This window comes from Antechinus flavipes, chromosome 4 (assembly GCF_016432865.1).
Source record: "Antechinus flavipes isolate AdamAnt ecotype Samford, QLD, Australia chromosome 4, AdamAnt_v2, whole genome shotgun sequence".
Taxonomy (NCBI): Eukaryota; Metazoa; Chordata; class Mammalia; order Dasyuromorphia; family Dasyuridae; genus Antechinus; species Antechinus flavipes.
In genome coordinates this window covers 315,316,351-315,332,253 of record NC_067401.1, presented here as the reverse complement: position 1 = coordinate 315,332,253, position 15,903 = coordinate 315,316,351, and the positions used below count along the sequence as shown (strand labels likewise).

Here is a 15,903-nt window from a genome sequence, read left to right as displayed (position 1 = left end):
TGCGCCATTTTGCTGCCTAGTGTCAATAAAAAATGGGATAAAATTCATTTTCAAAATGAACACACAGAGGTGCATGACAACCATGAAGGTTCGAACAGAAACGGCTTCAAGTAGCCAACAAGTAATTTTTATTAAAGCCACTACTATGTGCCAGACCCGAAGCTAAGCGCTGAGGACATGAAGAAATAGGCCAAGTGTTTTCTTCTGCCTAAAATAGAGTGAAAGCTGTTCTGTAAGAGGTTAGGGGTGGTGGTGGGAGGATCCTAAAAGGGTCCAGGTTGGGAGGATTCCTCAGCAGATAAAAAGGTAAGGAAGGATGAGGGGCGGGGCATGTGGAGAAAGGAGACTTCCCGTGGGGGCGGAGCCTCTGCGTGATTGGCTAGGAGATCTCGCCGCTCTTCTCTCGCGCCTCCCGGAAGTGCCCAGTTGTTGGCTTGCGCCTCCGCCCGGCGTTTCCGGGAGGGAGGGAGCCGGGTGTCCCTTGGGTGCCGCGCTGGGTACCCGGCTCTGCGGTTCCTCACCCAGCGTTCGGCGCCGAGGGAGGGGCCCAAGCGCGCGGCGCCCAGCTCGCGGCGCCCACGTTCGAGCCGGGCCTCCCTGGGCTGTCGCGGAGCCCGAGCCACGATCAAAGGAGGAGGGCTCTGGGCCCGGACCCGCTGCCCCGGCCGCCGCCATGGTGCAGATGGAGACGCAGCTGCAGAGCATTTTCGAGGAGGTGGTGGTGAGTCCGGAACCCATGCTGATTGTTCGCAGTATCCCAGCCAACCTTGGGAAGAGGGGAAGGGAAAGATCACCTCCCCGGCTTTAGCACTGCTTGGGAGCCTGTTTAGACATTCAACAAGTATTGTGTGCCCACTGTGTGCCAGGCCCAGGGTTAGGCGCTGAGGATACAAAGAAAAAAGCAAAACCAGGCCGTACCCACACGGGACCCACAGTCTAATGGGAGGGGAGACAAATGCAAAAAGCTCCATAGAAGCAAGCTATCCTGGTCAAATAGAAGGGAAATGAGGGGAAGCTCCTGCACTGAGCGACTGGGAAAGGATTCTTGCAGAAGGTAGAATATGAGCTGAGCCTTGAAGGACACTCGGGAGAGCGTGCCCAGGCGTGAGGGACAGCCAGAGCAAAGGCTTGGAAGCTGGAGAGCCAGCAAGAAGCCTGAATTATAAATATGCAAAAGGGAGCAGCGCATAAGAAGATTGCAGAGTGGAAGGACTTTACGTGGCAAGCATAAGATTTTAAATTTGAGCCTAGCCTTCTAGGTGGGAGTAAAATTGATCACATCAAACTAGATAACTGCAACTCAATTTAATGTTTTCAAAATATATCCATCTAATAACTCTCTTTTATCTTGGGAACCACTGGAGCCCCCTTTGCAGGAACATGATGTTGGTCTGGCTTGCTTCTATGAGCCTAAAACTGAGCACAGTATTCTAAATGTGACATTGGAGGACAGTTCGATGGGTTTTTCACTTTTGTTATTGGAAAACTTAGGTCCCTCTTATTAATGCAATCCAATGAGCTTTTTTGGCTGCCATCTCGCTGTAGACCCTACATATTGAGCCCACGGTTTACCAAGATCCATTGATTCTTCCCCTTTCTCCAAAGTTGATGCAGTCCTTGCTGATGCTGAGACCAAATGAGGGGTAAGCCTGAGTCAAGTAAGGAGGCTTCAGGGAGGCTCCATCAGTTGCTGTCTGCCTTAACATGGGTTATGTGCAATTGCAGCCTACTGCCAAGAGCAGCGTTCTGTGCCAAGATTTCTGAGCCTCCATGGAAGCTTTCACTTTTTTTTGCTCAGAACATTTAGAGATGAGATATTTTTTTCATGGGAAAAACCCACACGAAGCAGAAGCCTGGCCTTTCCTCTAACCTCAGAAGTTTGCTTATACCTCAGGTGGACCCCCTTTTCTCAGCTACCTGAGTTCCTAGTCCTTCAGAGTTACTCAAGGGCAACTTTTTACATGATGCTTTGCTTGTTCCTTTGCTACCAGTGTTATTCCCCTGAAATTATCTTTTATTTGTGCATATTTTTCACATATTTATTAGTATTGGAATGAAAACGGATTTTAGAGGCATCTAACTCAGGCTTCTTATTTTATAGATAAGCTGAGTTCCAGAAAGTGTGCCTTAGTTCACAAGGGAGTTTTCTTTGATAGAAATTGAGAACAGGGACTGTTTCATTTATTTTTTTATATGCACAATGCAGTAGATGTTTAATAAATTCTAGTTGATCAGCAACCCCAAACTAGTTTGAATTCTTTATTTTGAAAAAGATTCAATTTGATTAAACCTGACAGAAATTAAGTAGTTATTGAATATATCACAGTAAATAGAGTGAGAGCCCAGACAAATTGGGAATATGTTTAAGTCCCCTTAAAATTTAATGGAATTTTTTTGCTTGCTTATTTTACAGAAAACAGAAATCATAGAAGAGGCCTTTCCAGGGTAAGTGTAATGCCAGATAAAAATCCTTTTATGGAGTATCCATTTTTGTTTTTGTTTCTTCTTCCCTTCTCTAGTTTTGGGAGCTAATGAGGAGGTGATAACCTCTCTGGGATTGCTTTTAATTAGGATAGTGACCATTTGTGGCAATTGGTAACAGATGATAAGTTATTTTCTTTCTTTAGCATGTTTATGGATACACCAGAAGATGAAAAAACAAAACTTATCAGCTGTTTGGGAGCTTTCAGGCAGTTTTGGGGTAGTCTTTCACAGGTGAGTACTAAAAGTTTAAATAATAACATCTTATGTAGTATTTTGATTTGATCCTTATAAGTTCTATGAGAGCAATAGGACAAGAATTTGGCAGATGAAAAAACAGTATGTATATATGTTATAATGTATATAGTTAATATGTATAGTTACTTGCTGTAGGTGGGGAAACCATGACTAAAACTCCTATATAGTCATTTTATTGCACTAATATAAGCAGCCCTCCATATTATTTTTAAAAATTCTAGTAGCCCATTTCTGTGTTTTACCATGTTTTGGTGGTTTGGGGTAGAAGAAAAATTTATTATGTCAAACTAAACATTTTAATGTCTTCAAAATCCATACAGTAACTTTCCTATAAAACTTTGGAAGACCAAAAAAGTCAATTTACAACATAGGAACCAAGCATCCTTTTCTTTTCCTTGCTTTCAGAAATGGCAGGAATCAGTAGTGCCAAAGTAAGGATTTTTGTACTTGAGGATACAAAAGATAGTAAAGACTCTTATATTTGGAAAATCAGGGAAGACAGGAACACTGATACAAGTCAAGGGAGGGGCCTACTCCTTTGGATTATCACCAGTCAGCTATTTTAAGGATAGGCAACCTCACTTGTTAATCTTAGCTTTGCCATGAACTAGCTTCATGACTGTAGGTGACTCATTTGCTCCCTCATGAACCTCAGTTTCTATATCTATAAAATAACAAGATTGAACTACCCTGTAGATTTCTTATACGGTAGACTTTGAACTTTTTTTTTTTGGGGGGGGGGGAATTTTTTGATATCATTTTTTTGTATCCTTATGTATTTTACTTTTAGATATTTAAAAACATTGGGAAGAGGGAGTTCTATAGCTTTCAACAGCCAAAGGGATTCATGATATTTAAAAAAAAAATAATAATAATTTTCTCTCAATTAAAACTTAGAAGAGATAATGAAATGTATTCACTAAAAAGAGAAAATGGAAGAATTAGTGAAGTATATCTGAGACAGAATAGTATATGGGAAATAGTAACAAATCTAAATTGTATCTTATACTTCCAAATGTCTCACAAATACTTGTGTAATTTGGGCAAGCCACTTATTCTCTTTGTATCTCAGCTTCCTTATCTGTAAAATTGGGGCTGACAAACTTCTGTCTACCTTCTTATTAAAACCATAACCATCACATAGGTTGGCTCTTTGTCTAAGGCAGGGCCAACTATAGAGAACAACAGATATTGATGCCACAGCTGTGGGAACAATACTTGTACTTGTTCAAGCTTCTTTTTCAAAGAGACCTTATGACATCACTGGTCATGTCTTGACTTGGAACATGAATTGGATTTAACTGAGGCAGAGTTGCACCACGTTGTCAGCCTCTTTCTTCCCGAGTCATCAAAGTTCAATGGCGGGACAAATGTCAAGGCTGATGATGGCTCAGGATACAGTGGATGATACTGGCATCTTCTTTTGGCGCTAAACCTTCCATAGTACCTGCTTCAACCATCTTCATGACTATTGGAACAAATTATTCTCATCTATCCATTTCATCATAAAAAGTCATCACATGCTTCCAGTGGATCTTCCCCCTAACTCACTTATAGTTTTGAGATCTGTCAGTTTCTCTCAAGTTACTTTAGTCCATCTGTTGAAGTGGTTCACCAGGCTGTGACCACTGTGCATGATATAGCTTCATGGAACCACAGGTAAGAGTTGAGTAAAGATAGATACAAAGAAGTGGATGAATAACCCTGAATATGATTTAGCATGACCTCTTACATGAAGTGCTAGTCCTCCCTGAGTATCCCATACAAAAGAAGGCAACACTAGAAGGATGGGAAGAAATATTTTCATCTACCAGTACCCCTCTATTAGGATCTAGGGAAATCAGCTAAACATCTTCCCTTCCTACACTTTAACATCACTCCAAAAAACTAGTTGCTTTCCTCCCAACAAAAGGCAAGACAGGGTATCTAATCTTCAAAAATAGAATGTTATCTCACAGACAGGTTGTGATAGATATATAAGGTTGGAGTGACTAGACAGGGTCTGACCTACAAAATCTATTGAGTGTCTTCACTCAGTAAGCAAGTGTTTGGATGAAATGTCAAAGAATCTTCTTGTTATTAGGACAATCTACTAAAATGCCCCATTCCCACTGCAATTGCCTCCCTTTTGCCTATACAGAATTGGGACAAAACTAGTCAACCTGTTCTCTTTGTTGAGCAGAACTGGAATTGGAAAATTATACATCTAAGGAAAAGACAAGAATGTTTCCCTATATAGTAAAGACATGAGATGGAGGAAAAATACTGCATTTGAAGGAATCCCATGGGTCATTTGGTAGCTTCTGACCCAACAAGCATCTATTAATCACATGCATTGTGTTTAGTGTTTAATACAAAAACAGCCACAGAAACTGAAGGCTATTGAAGCCACAAAGCTTCCTCTTCCATTTTTATAATGAAAATATCTGTTTCTGTATCATTTGCATTATAACTAGTGAAAGCTTAGACTAATGACTATTATGTCTTTTACCTTCCTTACAAGTAGCACTTATCCTTCAAAACTATTTACCTCTTTGTTTTTTAAACTTTCTAACATGAACTCCCAAAGAATTCCTCAAAATAGTATATCTTGGGGGGGGGGGGGGGAAGATCCTGGTATTTTGAGGAGAAAAAGGATAAGAGTTATATGTGTAACTCTTCTCTTTGCTTTCCTGATCTTCAAGTATTTCTTTTCCTTTGCTAATTTACAACAGAGAAATTTGATGAAGAATGTCTCTTCCACAGACTATGAGAATATTTTCTGGTGCCATATTAATTTAATAACATTTTAATCTAATTGCTTATTATAATACTCGAGTAATCAAAAGACATATCTGAATTTTTTATCTTTCTTAATTTTTAATTCTTATAGTTGAATATTTCAATTGCTTATGGACCATTAGCAAATTATAACTGTAAACATTTGCATTCTTTTTCAGGAGTCTCATGAGCAGTGCATCCAATGGATTGTTCGGTTCATTCATAGCCAACACAGCCCTAAGAGAATATCTTTTCTTTATGATTGCCTAGGAATGGCAGTAGAAACTGGTCTTCTTCCACCCAGGTCTGTCCAAAATTAAGAAAGGATGCCTTTGCCTAGATTGACACTTATTATTGATAATATAGTTAGGATAAAGGGTTTGGGTAAAAAATTTTGACAAAATGAATGTAGTGTTCCATGCACTGTTAAGAAAATAGACCTCAGTTGTTAGCGAAAAGATAATATGAAGAAAACATTCAGCTAGGTCTACGGTCCCTCAGTCATAAATAACCGTCCTGATTTCTTCATTTAAAATTCAGTTTCATTGTTGGAAGACACTGCTCTGTAAAAACAGTGACTTCTTATCCACACAAAGGAGTTAATTTTTAAATTTCCCTTCCATTTCAGTGATGCTGATCATTTTATGAGGCACTAACATTTGATTTCCAGTTGCTATCATTTTTACAACTGAAGCTTTACTTTGGCAAATTTTCCTTGTATTAAATCTGTCTAGCTTTGCCTTTCATTGTGGGTACATTTTCTATCTACAGAAGATTAATGACAAAAATTTACCTTGTAGCTTCCTGTAACTTTTATCTACTGTTCAAAAATTTTACTTAGTGTGATTTAATAATTCTGTTATTCATATAATTATAGTTTATATTTATATGAACATAAAATGTATTAGACATCTTTGAACAACCCTTTTTATGATTAAGGGAAAGCAGTTTGTAAAAAAAAAAAAGAATTGTTAAATTTTAAAATTCTTGTTCATATACTATTAAATTAGGATCACTCACCATGGCAATTGGAATGAAAATTCTGAATTAAGTGGTTTAAAAATGAGAGTAAAACTTTTAACAGTTTCCCTCAAATATTTCAATTCCTTCACTTAGCAAATATCTCTTCAAAAAGGTGATTATGTGGTATTATAGTATCCACAGTAGTGAGTGGGAAGCAAAGGAAACTCAATATTTACCTGATAAGAAACAGGTCCATTAAATGGTACTGTTTGGATCCATCTGAATACTTATGATATTGGAAGACAAGGAGATATTTGCTAGTTTTAGGGGTTGAAAGCAAAAGACAGGAAAAGCCATAAGTACTTGTAGCATAATAATCAGTTGATAAGGTTTGAATCAGAATTATTAAATCTATGGTAGCTTTTGGATATTCTCTCAAGTAAGAAATCAAAGCTTATGTTCCTGTAGCTTCCCTTGTGATTCCACTGATTGCATAGAGAGAGCAAACTTCCATTTCACAATACAGAAAAATAGTGTGGTAATAGAGGTAAATAGCACTATAAATTTGTATAAATGGTATGTGCATGTATATATTTTGTGCAAGTAATATTGATTTGATTGAGGAAAGACAGTACTTGTGGTTACACAATTCTAGGGAGCAAACATCCTTGTACAGTGTATATATAATAAGATATTATGGAAATTGTAAACCAAACATGATGAGATGAACAGTCATAATAGACCTACAATATCTATAGTCCTGCTTTATATTAAATACCTTTTGTTTCTTAAGTATATACTTCTGTTTTAAAACTGATATTTCTTTTCTATAGAATGGTTTGTGAATCCCTGATAAACTCTGATACGCTTGAATGGGAAAGAACACAACTTTGGGCATTGACATTTAAACTGGTTCGGAAAATAATTGGTGGTGTGGATTACAAGGTAGTATATTTTTAGTTACTTGGAGTGATTTTTGATTTTTAATGTGATAATATGGTTATTTCATTTTACATGGTAGTATTCTTGATGCCCTTAAAATTATATGCTTATGTAAAGCAGTTTATTTTCTAAATTCTGAAGATAGCTTTAAAGAGTTGTTTTTTTAAAACTGTGAGCTCAGAAGTATATTTTGATTGTTGTGCTGGGTACATTTTTCAGACTAATTGAAAGTACACAACAGTAATGCTTTTTTGTGTTCTTAGTGTCTTTGATCTTATACAACTGTCACAGTCCTGGAAAAGGGTCTGATTTTTGTATAGAAGAATCAATCCAAATGACTTAACATTCTTATTTTTGCTAGCCATTATTTAAAAGTATATCCTAATACATACAGAAGAAAGTGTTTGCTTTTTTTGACAATCAGCTTAGTATATAGTATCAAACAACTATTAAGCATTTATTCAGTGCTTTTTTTGTCTGAGAAACTGATGGGCACTGGATAACATGAAGACAAAAATGAGGCGCTTACATTAAATTGGAGCAGAAAATAAGTATGTAGAAAAAAAATACACAAAATGCCAGCTGCATTTTAGAGAAAGGCATTAGAAACTGGATAGATCAGGTTGTGGAAAGTGGTATTTGAATTGAGTCCTTAAGGAAACGACATTCCAAGAAGTGGAAATAACAAGGAAATCTATTCCAGGCATGGGAGACAGCCAGTACTAAAGTATAGAGATGTCCTGTGTGAGTCTTTACAAAAAAGGCCAATTTGAATAAAGTATAGAATGTGGAAAGAATAATGTAAAATAAAGTTGGAAAGCCTTATGGTACCCAGTTCTTATTGTGAAGGTCTTTTGTTGCTAAAGGGGAGTGTTCATATTTGCTCCTAGAGGCAGTAGGAAGTAGGAAGAAGTGTTTATTGCATAGCATAGTAACATGGTCAGACCTATACTTTAGAAAAGTCATTTTGGCAGCATTGTGGAATATGATTGATGATTTGAAGGTGAAGCGAAAGATATAGGAGGCATGAATACCAATTAAGAGGCTATTGCAGTAGCCTGGGGAAAAGGTGATGAGAGCCTGACCTATAGTGGTCATCTGAGTAGAAGGAAAGAAGGAATTATTAAATGTTTGCTATATGCCATGGTTCAGTGACTTACCTAGAGTCACACAAGTGGTGAATATCTGAGGCCAGATTTGAACTTATCTTCCTGACTCCAGACTTGGTACTCTACCACCTAGCTGGATGTGGAAGATACTGTATAAATAGAAATAACAAGACTTAACAATTGAATATGTGAAGTGATAGAAAATGAAAGTTGGAGTTGATTTCAAGATTTCAAACCTAGATGACATAAAGGATGATGTTGCCTTTTATGGAAATAGGTAGTGTGAAACTAAAGTGTTTGAAGGAAAAGATAATGAATTCTGACTTATCATGGTGAGTTTGAGCTACCTATAGGACATCCTTTTTGAAATAACCCAATTTTGGTGATGGAAGACTAGTGTTCAGGTATAAAATTAGGGCTGGATAAAAAGTTCTGGGAGTCATCAAAATAGTGATTATAATTAAAACCCTGTGAGCTAATTATATCACTGAGTGAAGAGTATAGTGAGAGAGAGAGAGACAGACTCTCTTGGACAAAATCTTCAGATACTTTACTCTTTGGGAAAATTTTTAGAAGAAAGAACCTGGAGAAAGAAAACATAGGTTTGCATCACTTGAGAACAATTCCAAACCAAATGAATCAAGCAGAGTTGTGATTAAAAGAATCTGATATTCTTTTCACTTGTTTATTCCAGTTTCTCTAAGAATATTTTCTGTCTTCAGGCAATTAGATTAAAGAGAATAGGATATGATTAGTCAGAAAAGGTTTCAATGTAGGCAAATTTTGAGCTATATTTTGTACCAGATCATCGATCATTTGTTAAATGTCTCACAAATCATAGGCAAGGAATAAATAGGAATTGAAAAAAAGGGAAGAGGAGAATATATGAATAAACAAAAGCAATGAAGCAAATAGAATTAGTTCATAGAAGACAGGAAGTAAAATTTATAGTAGAAAAGATTACTTGTGGAGAAGTTCAGGAAAGCTGTGCTTGAAACTTCAGCCATGTTCAGATATATTCCATTGTTTTGACAAAAAAAATTTGTACAAAATAAATTTTTTTTTCTTCTGGGCCCTTTTAAAATTCTTTTATTCTCTGCAGTATTATCAGATCAGCAGTCTAAGTCTTTTTAAACTAGATTGAACTTAAAATATAACCCTATAAGTTGCAAATACCGGAACTGAATTCAGAAATAGTAGTTAGTGATAACTATGTTTATCGCAAAGTGTGGTGATATCTATTTTTCTTTCCTCTAAGGCATCTAAGTAGTTTGTTCTATTTAATAAAAGTTGGATTCTTTTTTAACTATAGATATTAACTTCTTAAATTTGAACAAACCATAGTTAAAAGAACTAATGTTTTATTTGGTTTTTAAAAATGTGGACCAAGAGATAAAGTTTCTCCTTCTGAAATTTTCTTTACTTTTTACTTTTTCAAAAAGGACTGAGTACAGATTTCTCAGTTTTAACTTAGATTTCTTTTTTTCCATGCTTTCCTTCTCCAACATCAGGGTGTACGAGATCTCTTAAAAGTGATTTTGGAGAAAATCTTAACAATACCCAATACTGTGAGCTCAGCTGTGGTACAGCAACTTCTAGCAGCAAGAGAGGTAACATATATGCATCTGAATTGTATTTCTAATTTTCATTCCAAAGAACCCTTTCATTCTGTTCAGTCTATTAGTTTTCAGATTTCTAGGCTCCATGTAATACTGGAACAAAAAAACCTTACAGACCACTTGTCTATTTTCTTTTTATTTACCACCAAAAAAAGAAAGAGGAAGGAAAAAATCTGTTTAATACTAATAGAATTGTATTGCTTTAAATTAATAAAAAATTCTTATGGGATCTAGTAATTTATTTAATTTTATTAAACATAATAAGAATATTTGATAAAGACAAGTATAGCTATTCATATGTTATTAATAACATTATAAGAGACCTAAAGGACTTAGAATACTTTCATGGATTCTGTGCTGTGCAGAGTAACACTTTAGAGACCAGAAATCTAGTCTATTCTCTCTGCTTTCACCACTAGTCTTACATTATTTATTTGTTTGTTGTTTTTGAGACTGAATATCCCTACCTTGTCCAGGCTGGAAGTGCAGCAGCTATTCATGAGCCATATCCCACTGCTGATTGGCTTGAAATTTTGACCTGTTCCATTTCTACCCTCAATGGACATTTGTTCTGCTTTAGGTATTTTGCTGATCCCCTGCTTTTGGGAGCCCATCATATTAGTATAGTATTTATTTCAGCTACTCAGTTGTTTTTAGCTCTTTTTAAATTTAGACCTTTCAAGCTCAGTCTATCAATCTCAGCCTCTCCAGGAGCAGGAAATACAGGTTTATGCCTATTCCTAGTCATTGGCCTTGTTTTAAAGGCTTCCCCTAGTAGAAAATCAATTTGTCAACAATCTACTCCATTGTTTTAATTATTCTCATTATGTGAAAACTGCTTCTTTATACTTAAACTAAATCCTTCATGCACAGATTAATCTCTGATGTTGCAAGTGAGGTCTCTTAAAATCTTTGACAGTGATTTGAAAATGAAAAATCTGTCAAAGAAAATTTGATTTGACTTGAATCAAATTTGTATCTTATTACAGGTTATAGCATATATTTTGGAACGAAATGCCTGTTTACTACCAGCCTATTTTGCAGTTACTGAGATCAGAAAATTATATCCTGAGGGGAAACTTCCACATTGGGTAAGTTTTATCAATTCCACTGTTAGGTGTTTACAGCTAATTGGGATATTGCCGTACTAATTTGGATGCACTAACTAAACATTGGCCCAAAGTAGACTGTTTTCCAATACTTTTCCCCCATACTTTTTCTTCTTGTGACCATATTGGATGGCAAATTTAATTTTGTTTATTGATTTTGAGAGTTTCATTTACCACAAAGTAAACTGTACATACTTTAAAAAACAAAAAGTTATTAGAGAGCCAGTCTCCAAATCAAGAAATACTTGGATTAAACTCCTTTCACTGACATGTTTTTGTTTTTGTGATCTTGAGCTCTAGGCATTTTATTGATTATGGAGTTTTCCTCATCTGGGAATTCCCTATAATAATGAAATCACAATGTCTCATCTACATTCTTGTACATGAGGCTCTGTACTTGACTGAATTCAGGAAATCAAAGTGACAACTTTTAAGTAAATACTCTTTGAGATTGAACCACACATACCAAATCTGCCTTGTTTTTATTTTAAGTTACTAGGCAACCTTGTATCAGACTTTGTGGATACCTTCAGGCCCACAGCAAGAATAAACTCCATTTGTGGTAAGACTAAATTAAAAGGTAAAATGTTACTATCAATATAAGTTTCCAAATTTATTGTGTAACTATTGAATTGCAGCAGCAGAAAAGTCTGTTTCTAAGCATTTGGTTTTTGATGGTGACATTTTAGCATCTTTCAGAGCATAGGAACATGGGTTTAATAGAAGAATTTAATATTGATAAAATTGGGTTGTAAGGAGTACAGTTTGTTTTAAAATGAGAGAAAAGTAAGGAAAAGGACACTATCAAGATTGTGTCTTTCTTATTGGCTTGAGATTAAAACCACTTTGGAGGAGATTTTGTTCCTGGTGATATGGAGAAACAGAGTATTAAACAGACTAGAAAATTCCAAATCATTGGAAAGATTCTGGAAGGCTGCAACCCACTCTATGTCAGACTTGTTTATATATCTACTTCTTTGACTCTTTGGATTTGACATGGTCTGTTAGGCGTCTTGTGTGGTCTCAGAGAACTTAAACATGTGGTTTTCCAGTTTGTCTGTACATGTATACACTTCAGGACATTTTTAAGGATTACATTACCTTCAGAAATGGTCTTTACTCTTCACATATAGGCCAGCAATCTTCCAAATATGCACCAGATGCAGAAATGACATGCCTGCTTAAGCTTTTGTCACTCAGGTTAAATATTTATTAGGATGCATGCAGATGAGGGCTGAAATGTCTGTCATATACTTCTGTTTCAGTTTGAGTCTCTTACTCTTTTATGCATTCATAAAGTTAAAGTGAGAGTAATAGAAAAGCAGTTAAGTGTAAATTGATAGGTGATATGTAATTTTCCACATTTGAAGACTGATTACTTTTCTTTTCTGTTAATTTTTTTCCATTACATCCTTAGCTTAACTTACTGTCTTTCTCCCACAACCTGCTTTCTCTTTCCCTCAGTCATCATTTAGTAGACAGTATCTAGTATGGAAATAATCCTTATATCCTAGTAAGATAAAAAGTGCTATTTTCCCATTTTCAGATGAGGAAGATATGTGATAACAGTTAAAAACTGATTTGAACCCACATTTTCTGCCTCTTAGTGTGCTGTGTTCTTTGAACCATGTTTCTTCATCAGTATCAGTTTTAGAACCAGTGAACTGTTTCTGTACGTGCAGGTATCAGAAATTTCTCAGAAAAGTTAAAAGTTGGGCAGACATTGTCAACATTACCATCCTAATATTACTGATGCAGAGTTAATAGCACTTGGGAGGTCATGTAGTCCATTTTATACATGAGGGAGCCCAAACAAGTGAAGTGGCATGCTGAGGGTCACACAATGAAATCAGTCCCTAAACCCCAGACAGAGTACCAGTACCTCCTCAGTGAATTATGATCACTTTGGCACAAAGATTGCCTCTGATGTTTGACCTTGTATTAGAATTTAAAATTGTTACCTTAGAGATTGTTCATTTTGGTAGAGAATTTTTCTTTAGTTTCTATTTAGTTTGTTTCTTTTCTTTCTTTTTTTTTTTTAAATAGTTCGTCAGTCAATAAGCATTTATTAAAGTTACTATATGTCAGACTGGTAAGAGCTGGCAATACAAACATAAACAAAAAGATATTTTGTGTACTGATGGTGCTTGCGTTCTATGTTTTTAAAGGTAATTTATGGACTAAAACTAGAATTTCCATAAGAATATAATTTTTAAAAGATCACACATGAAACTGCAAACCTATTATGTCCAACTTGCAATTCCTGTTAAATATATAATAAAGTTATCATGTAAATTTTTTTTTTCTTCCTCTTGCTTCTTTGCCCAAGAGGTGGCTATCACTAGCTACATAATACTACATACACAAATATGTATGTATTTGTAAAATCATTCTATATATACTCTTTTTTTAATCAGTTCTTTCTCACTGCATAGTGTCTTCATATGTCCTTTGTAGTTAATTGATATAATTATAATGATCCAAATAACTTATTCCCTCAAAGTTGTTCTTAAAAACAACATTCCTGTTACTGTATACAACTCATTTCACTTCATTATTTCATGTAAGTCTGTCCATGTTTTTTTAAGATCATTTGAGCTTGTTTCTTATAGCACAATAGTATTCCATCACTTTGTTTCTCTGAATTGACTTTTTCTCCTGTTTGGAAGAAAAAATCCTATGTGGAAAACAAGAATTGGTATCTAAATTGTCTTCCTTTTTACACACAGAAGAACAGAACAGAATCAGAATTTTTTTAGTTTATTTGTTATGATACTCATCTTTCATCAAATCCCTAAGGTATCACCTGAACATCTGAAACAAAGGGTAGTAGTCATCAAAAAATATGACTGTGGAGTACTTTCAAAACTTCTCTTAAAAGGTTTTGTGTGATGGTTTTCAAGTAAATACGTTACAGTTTGAGGTTACTGTAACAAGATTTGATTTTTGTGGCCTTCAGAGATGAGGCACCATGCATTTGCCAAGTAATGCATTTACTCACATGCATTTTGTGTAATACATGCAGGGCGCTGTAGTCTTCTGCCAGTGGTAAATAACTCTGGTGCCATTTGTAATTCCTGGAAATTGGATCCTACAACACTTCGTTTTCCTTTGAAAGGCCTTTTACCATATGATAAGGTATGTAGTTACCATAAGAAATTGAATTTAATCGAACTTTTGGTCCATACAGAAATCTTTAGTCATAAGACAGATTCTGTACAATTGCCATCTTTAGAGGCCCAGGCATTACGTGTGTGTGTGTATAGTTAACAACATATATAGTTAAAGATAGTGATGTCGTAATTAAATTTCCATATTACTCAAAAGATATTCAAAAAGTGTATGGCATTGTTGCTGCCTCTATGCCAGAGGCCTTTTTCTGATAGTATTTTCAGGTAGTAGACTAGTAGGTAAACAGGCAGGATGAATAGTAGGGACTAAGACAATTTCAGATAGTAATTTTTCACAAGATGATTAAGAATTTCATTCATTCTGGATAAGAAAGGAACATGGGATTTTTTTTTTTGATGTGTCAGGCAAAAATCTATAAAAATGAGTAATCAATACCATAAATGTAATACAATTACTACTAAATATTGCTTACTCAAATATATATATATATATACATATATATATATACTTCAGAATTTTAAACTTTTTTTCAAATCACTTTAAGTTAAAACTAATTTTGATCTTGAAGCAAATAATTTTCTTTATTTCTTAAAGGATCTGTTCGAACCTCAGACTGCTTTATTGAGATATGTGTTGGAGCAACCTTATTCCAGAGATATGGTCTGCAATATGCTAGGTTTAAATAAGCAGGTACTGTACTATGCTGTAAACCTAGTAAATTCTGCATAGAGTCTGCACTATTCTTTTCTCTTTTCTTTGCTATAGCTAACTGAGCAAAACAGTTTAGGACTATTCAGTGGTTATCTTTATTATTTAAAATTATATTAGGTTTATTGAACACTATTGTTCCTATCATTTATTATTGCTTTGGAGATGTTTAAATTGAAAAGTAGATATTTTGAAAGTTAATTTTTTTTTTTGCATTGCTTTTTTTTCTATAAGGCCAGCCTCAAGTATACCTTTTGCCAGATAAACCTACACATGACTTAATCCTAATATTTTGTTCTTAATGGTTTTCATTCTGTTGTAGTGTTGTGTTTTGTTTTTGTTGCCTTTCCCCCCCTATCGTTCAGGTCTTTAGTTTTTGCAGCCTTGTTTGTCATTTTTCAGCATTGCATCATTGGAAAGTTGAATTTTCTTTCTTCTTTTTTCCTTTTTTTAGTGTTTGTTTTAAAGTAGTTTGACATGTGGGAGGGCTTGTTCTGACTCTGGGTTCCTTGAGGCTGGCCTCATAGTCACTGTTTTGTCTTTTCTTTTTTTCTTCCTTTATTTTTGTTCTGTCCTGTCTTGTCCTGCCCATCCTCCAATGCTCTAGACCTTGAACATTGCTCAGGTATGTTCACAACCTTACTGTTGTATTGTGACTAACGATACGCTGGCCGCTTTGTAGCCACTGATTCCATTTAGAGAATACGTGTATGGTCGGGGCTTGAAATTGGCAGGACCATGCTGAGACCAGGGCCACTAAAAAAAATTTCTTCTTGGGATGTGAGAGTTGTTTTTTTATAGCTTTGGTTTTTGGTGGTTTTT

At 35.5% G+C, this 15,903-nt stretch overlaps 1 protein-coding gene across 2 annotated transcripts in view; it reads left to right on the top strand.

Annotated features, from left to right (window-relative positions):
- The first annotated feature begins 493 nt into the window (after positions 1 to 493).
- The window catches only part of MED23 (mediator complex subunit 23), a 54,128-nt gene continuing 38,718 nt past the window's right edge, over positions 494 to 15,903 (top strand). Inside the window, exons 1-11 of one of the 2 annotated variants that reach the window (XM_051997743.1) lie at positions 494 to 721; positions 2,414 to 2,445; positions 2,628 to 2,715; positions 5,679 to 5,803; positions 7,296 to 7,407; positions 10,025 to 10,123; positions 11,122 to 11,223; positions 11,734 to 11,803; positions 14,267 to 14,379; positions 14,968 to 15,063; positions 15,689 to 15,706. In XM_051997743.1, the coding sequence (XP_051853703.1) occupies positions 674 to 721; positions 2,414 to 2,445; positions 2,628 to 2,715; positions 5,679 to 5,803; positions 7,296 to 7,407; positions 10,025 to 10,123; positions 11,122 to 11,223; positions 11,734 to 11,803; positions 14,267 to 14,379; positions 14,968 to 15,063; positions 15,689 to 15,706 (903 nt within the window). In that variant the 5' untranslated portion in view covers positions 494 to 673. The remainder of the gene's footprint in view (positions 722 to 2,413; positions 2,446 to 2,627; positions 2,716 to 5,678; positions 5,804 to 7,295; positions 7,408 to 10,024; positions 10,124 to 11,121; positions 11,224 to 11,733; positions 11,804 to 14,266; positions 14,380 to 14,967; positions 15,064 to 15,688; positions 15,707 to 15,903) is intronic. The other variant, XM_051997744.1, reaches the window with a different exon arrangement.